Source organism: Penaeus japonicus, unplaced genomic scaffold, assembly GCF_977035675.1.
Source record: "Penaeus japonicus unplaced genomic scaffold, GWHDUDI00000001_assembly GWHDUDI00000001, whole genome shotgun sequence".
Taxonomy (NCBI): Eukaryota; Metazoa; Arthropoda; class Malacostraca; order Decapoda; family Penaeidae; genus Penaeus; species Penaeus japonicus.
The window spans coordinates 7,367,011-7,377,010 of record NW_028234403.1 but is presented as its reverse complement, the minus strand read 5'-3'; the positions used below and the strand labels follow the sequence as shown (position 1 = coordinate 7,377,010).

The 10,000-nt window shown below is 36.6% G+C and overlaps 2 protein-coding genes across 3 annotated transcripts in view; both read left to right on the top strand.

Annotated features, from left to right (window-relative positions):
* Window positions 1-2,524, top strand: part of LOC147472456 (glutamate receptor ionotropic, kainate glr-3-like) — a 6,095-nt gene extending 3,571 nt beyond the window's left edge. Inside the window, exons 4-7 of the mRNA XM_086531536.1 lie at window positions 68-254; window positions 510-697; window positions 1,603-1,999; window positions 2,133-2,524. Of these exons, the coding sequence (XP_086387662.1) occupies window positions 68-254; window positions 510-697; window positions 1,603-1,999; window positions 2,133-2,279 (919 nt within the window). The 3' untranslated portion in view covers window positions 2,280-2,524. The remainder of the gene's footprint in view (window positions 1-67; window positions 255-509; window positions 698-1,602; window positions 2,000-2,132) is intronic.
* A 2,125-nt stretch (window positions 2,525-4,649) lies between these two features.
* The window catches only part of mal (molybdenum cofactor sulfurase), a 13,374-nt gene continuing 8,023 nt past the window's right edge, over window positions 4,650-10,000 (top strand). Inside the window, exons 1-5 of one of the 2 annotated variants that reach the window (XM_043004663.2) lie at window positions 4,650-4,788; window positions 6,189-6,345; window positions 6,759-7,366; window positions 7,582-7,725; window positions 8,191-8,314. In XM_043004663.2, coding sequence (XP_042860597.2) covers window positions 4,701-4,788; window positions 6,189-6,345; window positions 6,759-7,366; window positions 7,582-7,725; window positions 8,191-8,314 — 1,121 coding nt within the window. In that variant the 5' untranslated portion in view covers window positions 4,650-4,700. The remainder of the gene's footprint in view (window positions 4,789-6,188; window positions 6,346-6,758; window positions 7,367-7,581; window positions 7,726-8,190; window positions 8,315-10,000) is intronic. The other variant, XM_043004664.2, reaches the window with a different exon arrangement.

Below are 10,000 nucleotides of genomic sequence, written 5' to 3'. Positions count from 1 at the left end.
AGAGAATAAGGAACAGGTACTCTGGTTTCTTCCACAAATCTTAAGAGTCCCTGTGCTTGACTTTCAGCTTCGGATTTAGCATCATGATCCCGCCTCCTCTTCCCCGCTGGGTCAGCCTCATCTACCCCTTCAGCTTCTTGGTTTGGGCGGCTGTGGGCGGCAGCTTACTAGTAACTGCCTTCACCCTTTACATCCTTAGTTACTCCCGAGAAGAGCACCTTTCGCCATTTCAGAGCTTTATATTCGCCGTGCAGGTAAGGTAAATGGGTGGTTTGTCATGTATTATGGTTCTAATTTGATTTTGAAAAAAATACGTTGTGTATATATATGGACAGGAAATATATATGAACTACGTCTAATTCGTCCATACATTAATGCTCAGAATAATCCTAAAACTCACATTAATTGAACAAGATAAACAATGAATAAACAAATATCATGAGACAGAAAAGAAAATATGATCTCATAACCGGTCGTTCAAAGTTCACATCGATCTCAACATCGCACAGAGCCTGATGAACCAGAGTATCCAAAAAGTACCTGCTCCTTGGCTGCTACGTGTGTTTCTGGCCATCTGGTGGATTACTGCATACATCATCGTCATCTCGTATACCTGCAACCTCATCGCCGTGCTCACTGTTCCCGTTTACCCCAAGAGGATTCACACCGTCCAAGAACTAGCCGAGAGTAACTACAGGTAAACAAATGACGGCATGTGTGTTTGTTTATTTTCTTTATTATTATTATTATTCAAGTTCAGATTGGCTCCTAGGCTTATTTTCTTTTGTTTAAATGTTTTTTTTATGTTATAGCTCGTCGGTGGTTGAGATTTATCTTTTGTTTTTCTTCTTGTTTAAGGATTATAGCTCGTCCGAGGTGGGATTCAGGCCATTTTAAAACTAGTGAGATAATCAAATAAATTACGATTTTTTTTTCAATAGGATGTAGAACCTACCAGACAACAAACGTCCTAAAGAATTCAGTCTGTTGGTCAACTTCTCATTACCAATAAAAGTATATAAAGGCTTGAGTATATACGTGCTAAGGTTCATGAACGAGGAATTACAAAACGAGACAATAATATTTCGAAATGCGACCTCGGATTCAACTATATACTTCTCTCGTTGAGCTTGCTAGAGGAATCCTAGTGATAAAAGAGACGTAAGATAGTAATAGTCAAGGATAAGATAGTGTTGGTTCTTTTCTGTATATTGATGGTAATGTTGACAATGTCCGTGATAGATAGTGATGAATGATAACTACCATAACTTTCATAGTAGTTATTATGAGGATTTTTTTGAAACTGCTTACTCATCTTCCAGTTTTTTTGTTTTTGTTTTCACTATTACTCATCACCTTTTCAAAGACTATTTGAGATAACATGACATATAATTATTTTACTTCTGATGAGAAACAGACACTTTTCTGAATTTTACTCACTAAATGAAGTCAATACATCAATGTTTTGTATAGAAATGGATACTGATTCTCAAATTTTCTTTCTACGCGAAGAGGTTATTCAACTAACCTATCCACTGCTTCACACAATGGCGCGCTTCCGTCTTTCAGTCCGGTCTTTTGAGAGCCATCATAATCCCTCAGGATATGCATGCTGGACTACGGCGAGTTTGTCCCCGAGGCCTTGGCCACTTCCTCGGACGCCACGCTCTTCGCCCTGGGCTCCAAACTGGACCTCACTCCCGTGCTGGAGATACAATACTACGGGGAAGAAGGCTGCGTCGAGATGGTGCTGGAGGGCGACCACGCGCACGTCGAAACATACTCCTTCGTGAAGCTCCTGTACAGCGAAATGGGACACGGAGATGAGGTTTATTTCGTGAAGGAGCAGATCTACGAGGCGAATTTGGCCTTCTTCTTCAAGAAGAACACGCCATGGAAGTACAAGTTCGACCTGGGCATTCGTCGTCTAGTCGAAGCCGGCCTCGTGCACAAGTGGTACGACGACATCATGGATGGCTTGAGACAGCAGCACTCTAAGGTTAGGCATCGAGATATTTTGTATTCTTTGTATTCCTTTTTGTATTCTATTTACGGTATGTCCTCATTTGATCATCTGGCGACTGAGTTCTGAATCGCTCTAACGAGAAAATTCATCTTCCTCTCTACCCTAGGAGTTCTCGGAGTCAGAATCGGCCGAGAAGCCCCTTACGCTGGCACATCTTCAGGGACCTTTCCTCATATTCGCCGTCGGCCACTTGCTCTCGGGACTCATTTTCCTCTTTGAATACTTCTCCGCGAAACAGCAGACCGACAGCTAGAAGCCCGACAAGATCTAAGGATGATAATTGAACTGGGCGCGTACACAAAAGCACAAAATTCCATTCAAACAGAAGCATTGCACGATTACAGGAAATACGGTTTGCGACTCCAATTAATGCCAGACCTTGAGATAGTCCACTCAACTTCGTCATATGATTCAGTTCCATGCACAGCACACCACTGAGCACATCGTTACTGATGTGTGTTTTTTTCTCTCTCTAATTCTTCTTCTGTGAAACGAGTTGCAGAATTCGGTGTAAGCTTAATGCAAACAAAGGAGAAAAAAAAATCTTGAATCCATATGGATAAATGTAAATGATATTGATATAACGGCAAATTATATTTTTCGTCGTTTTTATTCCTTACCAGAAAATACAGAAAAGGAAAAGAAAAAAATAGAAATGTTTAAAAAAACTGGATGTCATTTATTACTGTGCAATGTTGATCAACATTTCTTGCTTGTCTTTCATATCAATTACATGATATAAGTTATCATGACTGAAGTCTTTGAAGATGATGTTATGAACAGCAATATGATCATAACGATGGTCACATTAAGATCCATAGTTATAACCGTAATGATTACACTGATTGCGACAACCACAATGGCACGGATAATAAAAAATGACAACAATAATATTCATACTAGCGATGATAATAGTAATGTTGAGTATAATAAAACGATACCAAAATTATCAACCAATACAGTAGTGATACAAATAATAAGGGTAATAATATTGATGGCCATGATAGAATTATAACAATAACTCAACTATGATAGTATTGTTGATCATATTGACAATAAGGTTAACAAAAATAAAAATAATGACAGTAATGATGCTTACATGTAATATGTTAACGATGATAATTGTAATAAGTGGAAGAAGGAAGGGGAGGAGGAGAATAACAGCAGCAACAGTGATAATAATAAGTTATAATGATGATAATAGTAAGTTATAATAATGATAATGATAATAATGGTAATGTTATTAATAGTAACAACAATAATGATAATACTGATTATAATAGTAACAATAAAAAACAACACCAAGGGTTAGAGCGAGAAGAACATCAACCATAATGATATTCATAATAATAGTAGCAACAATAACATTAACAAAATATGAGAAAAGGAAGGCACACGAACAAGCGCTGAGGCGATCACCGCGAAACACAAGTCACGGTGATCCACCACAAGTGAATTCCCTCGGGCGGTTCGTCTCGGGTTCTCTGCTGGGGTCTTTTCTCTGTCTCTGGAGCTCTCTCTCTCTCGCTCTCTCTCTCTCTCTGGATCTCGCTCTCTCTCTCTCTCTGGATCTTTCTCTCTCTCTGCCTCTGGATCTCTCTCTCTCTCTCACTATCACTCTCTCTCTCTCTCTCTCTCTCTCTGGATCTTTCTCTCTCTCTGGATCTTTCTCTCTCTCTCTCTATCTATCCCTCCTCTCTCTCTCTCTCTCCACCCCCCCTCCCCCCCTCTCTCTCTCTCTCTCTCTATCTATCTATCTATCTATCTATCTCTATCTCTCTCTCTCTTTCTTTCTCTCTCTCTCTCTCTCTCTGCCTCTGGATCTCTCTCTCTCTCCCTCTCTATCTATCTATTTATCTATCTCTCCTCTCTCCCCCTCCCCCCCCCCTCTCTCTCTCTCTCTCTCTCTCTCTCTCTCTCTCTCTCTCTCATCTTCTCTCTCTCTCTCTCTCTCTCTCCTCTCTCTCTCATCTTCTCTCTCTCTCTCTCTCTCTCTCTCTCTCTCTCTCTCTCTCTCTCTCCCTCCTCTCTCTCTCTCTCTCTTTTCCTTCCTTGTCTCTCTCTTCTCTCTCTCTCTCTCTGTTCTCTCCTCTCTCTCTCTCTCTCTCTCTCTCTCTCTCTCTTCTCTCTCTCTCTCTCTCTCTCTCCTCTCTCTCTCTCTCTCTCTCTCTCTCTCTCTCTCTCTCTCTCTCTCTCTCTCTCTCTCTCTCTCTCTCTCTCTCTCTCTCTCTCTCTCTCTCTCTCTCTCTCTCTCTCTCTCTCTCTCTCTCTCTCTCTCTCTCTGGTGTCAAAACTAGTACATTCTCTATAAAAAATAAAAAAAATGAAGCAAAGGATCAAACCTTCAGAATTGTTGTTGCTTGAGATGTGTTAAACAAATAACCTTAAGGAAATCGGTGCTGGCGGGCGTATGAGGAATAGATATAACACGAATAAAAATAACATGTAAATTTATTTATTCACATATACAACCAACCGCCACATTACTAACATCTATATCATAAATCTTACACTACATATCTATGTCAGAGAAATATCTGGCAGGATTTTCAAAATCTATTAGAGATTACGTACGACATGTTACGGACACGTCGCTGCCATGTGAATGCATATAGTACAACATTTCCTCAATGACGTAACATTTGCCAGGTAACCTCGAGATCACAATCAGTTTATGATGGCCTCTGTGTTAGAAAAGTTAAAGATCCCACCTAGTTATGAGCTTGAGCGAATAATTGACGAAGATTTTCATAGACTAAAAGGTATGTTCATAACTAAATGTCTATTGCATTGAAGATCTGATGAAGTTTGATTGGTAAGGAGGAAAAGGAGTAATATTTCGTTAATTTTTATTAGAAACGTAATGTAGTATCAGGTTATTAATATACTGTGTACAGATTGATTATTGCTGTATTTACTTGTTAGGGATAATTTGTATTGTAATGATAGCCATAACAGTTATTATAATTAGGATAATGATATGATGTTGATGATAGGAAAAAAACAATAATGATAATGACTGTCATGATCATAATAATTTTATTGTTTTTTTTTCTCAATTACTATTAAAACTCTTGTTTAATTATTGTCTGTAGCACTTTCAATATTATTGAATTATGATAATTATATTTATCACTTATTACAGTTAGTATTTATGCTATAATTATACATATGGTAATAGTGAAAATGATAGTGATAAAATATATTTATTATTACACAGAAAGACACATAGATATATTGACAAAATATAATCATGCTAATGATATAAGGTGATAATTGTATTAAATATGTAAATTAATTATTGTAATTATATTAATAATGGTAATGAAAATGATACTGATATTAATTATATTAGTGATGATTATTATAGTGATGATAATATTAGTGATGATTATGATAATAATGATAATGATATTAGTATTGATTATGGTAATTATAATAATGCCATTAGTAATGACTATGATAATGATCATGTGATAATAATACTGATAATGATGATGATTACAGTAAAATGATAATCATATTGTGATGATAATTATAGTAGTTATAATAATGAACATATAAATTCACAGTAAAATGTAGATGCACAAATATCTAATAGAGAATTAAGAGGAAAGTAAAGCATAATAATGGTAATGGTTATATAGTAATGATGTCAATGATAATGATGATAAGAACCATTATTGTTATTATTACTATATCATTATTATTATTATCATTATTTTTTATTATTATTATTTATTATTACTATTATTACTGTTATATGAGAATGATAGAAAAGGTAAATATAATGATAGTAATGATGATGTGATAACAAAGATGATAATGGCATTATATTAAAATGGTAATGATAATAATGATAAAACTGTGAAAGAGGAATAATCTTTGTGTATAATTTCATTAATACAACTGATTAAAGTCTGCAGAATTCATGCCATGATACTTGGAACCACTCACAACCATTACGAGAAATCATTTAACAGTTACCTTGTCTTAATTAGACCAAGCTTTTGGCTGTCTTTGCAGTTTATATGTGTCCTCTGACAGCTAAGATACAGCAGCTAGATATCAATTATTACAATTGTTAGGACAGTGAGGCTGGGCATTCATGGAAAGTCATAAAATATTAGATATTTTCTTAAGCAGTTTTTGTTTCTAATAGGTCATTACTATCTTGATCATGCTGCTGCCACCCTGTACAGTGACAGCCAGATCCAAGCAGCATCAGCAGAGCTTCAAAGTTCTCTGCTTGGAAACCCACACTCAAGAAGTTCTGTCAGTGATGCTGCCACCCGGATAGTTGACTCTGTTCGTCAAAGGTATTTTTCTAATTGTTTGGTTTCGGTAGCCTTGTGTTCAGTACTGCTCTCCTTATGCTGTCAAGACATATGATTTTAAAAGGATATTGATCACAAGAGAGGAGTCCACAAGTAATTCAGAATTCAGAATAATTCAAAGTAAGGATATATAAATTTGGTTTTGAATGCTGGAGATGTTGCATGGTATTACATGTACTCTTATTAGTTATTTTCAAGAATTTAGTAAGTGATGACTAATTCAAGTCTCGGTTTCAAGTATGCAGCTGTAAGAGGTCACCATGGAATGACTTCAGTTGTCATTCAGGTATCATATCTGTCAGCCCTTTTTGATAGATTATCATTATATGTAAAGATAACATTTTGCTAGCATCACAAGTTCATAGAGATGTTTGATATTTATTTTTTCTTTGCAGAATTCTGGACCATTTTAATACAACAGCTGATGAATATGATGTTATTTTCACATCAGGGGCTACACAAGGATTGAAAATAGTAGCAGAACATTTTGACTGGAATGGCTCAGTAGAAACAGGTGCTGAAAATGAAAATAACAATTACAGTGAAAAAAAATCAGAAATTACAGCCCAGCAAGATGATGATAGCAAAAGTCCTTTGCAAGAGGAACCACTCCATAATCACAAGGAAGGAAAGAGTCAAGGAGCCTTCGTGTACACAATGGAGAACCATACCTCAGTGTTGGGTATGAGAGGACCTGCTGCTGCTAATGGGGCTGCTGTACATTGTCTCCAAACAGATGAGCTTCATCATATATTAGATAAATGCAAGACATTTCCTTACAGGACAAATGTTAACCAGTCTGATGTAGGGGGAGATGAAAACAGTGACAGAGCTCAAAATGGCTGCAGTAGGAAAAGGAGGCATTGTCTCTTTGCTTACAGTGCCCAGTGTAATTTTTCTGGTGTAAAATCTCCTTTGGAATGGATAGATAAAGTTCAGAAAGGTGCCTTAAACTCTATTTTGAAGCAACAGCCTATAAACAAAACTGATGATCATTCCTCAGGTAAATAATTTATGAGATCTTGTTTATTCATAACTGATATAATGTTAAATATATTGCTTGAATTGAGGGATGGGCTTGACAGACCTTATATTTTCAGAATGATTCATATATTTACTCATTACAGAAGATGAATTACAATCTTTCCACCCTGTCAAAAATATAGGTTTAACTACTCAAAGTTCATTTTCACCTGAAGTACCTTCTGTACTTGCCAGAAAACACTGCAGATGATTGCATTTGGTATGTGGTTCTGGATGCTGCTGGGTTCACTGCCACCTGCCCTCTAGATCTCTCTCAGTGGAAGCCAGATTTTGTTCCAGTGTCCTTCTACAAGATCTTTGGATACCCAACAGGCCTTGGTAAGAAATGCATAGAAGTGGTACTAAGTAAAAGCTACCGTAGAGTAAAAATGTAGATTAATCAAATATGGGTGATTTTTTCTTAATTTGTGCATATTAAAGTTACAAACTATTGTCCTACCAGAATGTATCATGTTAACCACTTCATCGATACACATGCCAACAGAATATAAAAATATCTACTTTACAAGTAGCTTTAACAGAATTTAATGAAGTTTGTGTGCTTCATATAACAATCCCTTCATATATAATTAATGAATTAAATATTATATTGAAAAATAATTCTGTGAATTGGTTAGACTGTGGGTATGAGTAGATTATCAAGTTATATTTCTCAGTAAGGCATTTTATGTTCTGATAAATACAATATTGCCCTTCTGACTAATAAATTTCACTATAGCAAATATTTTTCCTGCATTTCTTATATAAAATGGACTGCTACTCATGCTGTGATGATCCCCACAGGTTGCTTGTTGGTGCACCAAAGAGCATGGACCGCCTTGGGAAAAAATTACTTTGGAGGTGGTTCAGTGCTTATGATAGACTCTAGGAAGGTTGTGGTTGTGCCTCGTCCTGTTCTTCATGATAAGTAAGGCAAAGGGGAAGCTGAAATTGATTTTGGCTGTATTTGGAATCATTTCACTACATTTCCGCATGCACATCATAATAGAGTAGGAGTATGATGGAATTGCTACATACAGTGGAGATGGCCCTAATACATTTACATGATATTCTTGTTATTAACCCCAAAAGGATTTATATTTAGTCAGGCCCAGGTGAAAACATGAGCAACATGTACTTATATTTCACTAAAAGCTAAAAAATTACTGTAATATTTCCAAGTCTCATAATGATAGATTGTGATCAGCAAATTCCAAAAATACAACTCATTTTTTGTATAAATTAAATTAGAGTAGATAGAAGTGATTGTGCTTCAGATCATAAGACAGTGCATCTTTTAGGGGTTATTATTGACTTATTCAATCAACCATATATCCAGATTTAACCCGTTAACGACGGATGACGTGTTTTTTCGTCATACCTGACGCAGGACCTCTTGCCTGACAATGGGCGTCATGGCGTTCGGGGATTTGGGATCACTATGTTATTTTATTGTACTATAAGTAATGAGTGAATGATATTGATAATTGCAGTCATAATTATTATAACTGCCGTAATATTAAACAAAATGGGTTTCAACTCACTTACAAAACCTAGATGGCACCACTTTCTTCCAGCACCAGCAGGAGAGAGAGCCTTGAATGGCACCCATCTACGGTCTCTAGCAAGCACTATCTCTGTAGAGTGATGGCACATTGCAAGTTCCCGACCTCTTGCTCAAAAGTACCGCAGATGAAAGATGTGCAGGCAGAACGAGAGGAGGAAGGTGACTCACACCATGCCCAATGCCTACAATGTGCCCCTGTGCCAGTAGGGATGCCTTTTATTGTGGCACTCACTGTCAAAAGCACAAGTTTCCTTCCCCTTCCCCACCTCTTCATTTTGGATGGTTATAAGTTTCGTGTTTGTTTGTGACAGCACACAAATACGAAAAAATAAAGTTGCTTTTTGTCCCCCCCTAAAACAGTAATACTTCTATCACATTGAGTATAAAGAAAAAAAATGAGTTGATATGGACCCTGAACTACAATTTTAGTAATCTGCAGAATTGATAGAACCTGTGATATGATAGATATAAATTTCTAAAAACAGTAAAACACACAAAAAAACAAAACACAAAAATGGATCTAGGTCTACAATGAGTGACTAAAAGGGAGTGGGAAAAATCAAATTATGTTGCAGAAGCTGCCTCGATCAGAAATAAAACTCATCCTGGAGCCTGCTTAAGAAAATCTATCCCCCGTCGGCAATGGGTTAAGCCAAGTACAACAGATGGCATCTTTATGTGGCATGGCAAGCACTGTATTGAAAAACAGTAGTCTGCTTATCTAGAACTAAAACGACATCACATCATCGCACCTCTTATTTTTGTCTCAAGTGAGAACCTTGATATCAATCCTAGTGCTGCAGCTATTCCACTTAGATTATTTCCTGATACCATTAGGTCAATCACACTAATTGGTACTTGTATTTCATGTTGAAACATTAAAGGAAACAGTTGAAATATGGGTAGGCAAGGAGTGGTCTGAACATGTAGGGTCATGGAATTAGACAAATGAGCATTATGTTCATCTAAACTTCATATTTTACTGTAATTCAATATAAGATATTTTTTAATGACCCATGAAGTTGTTTTGAAGGATCATTCACCTTT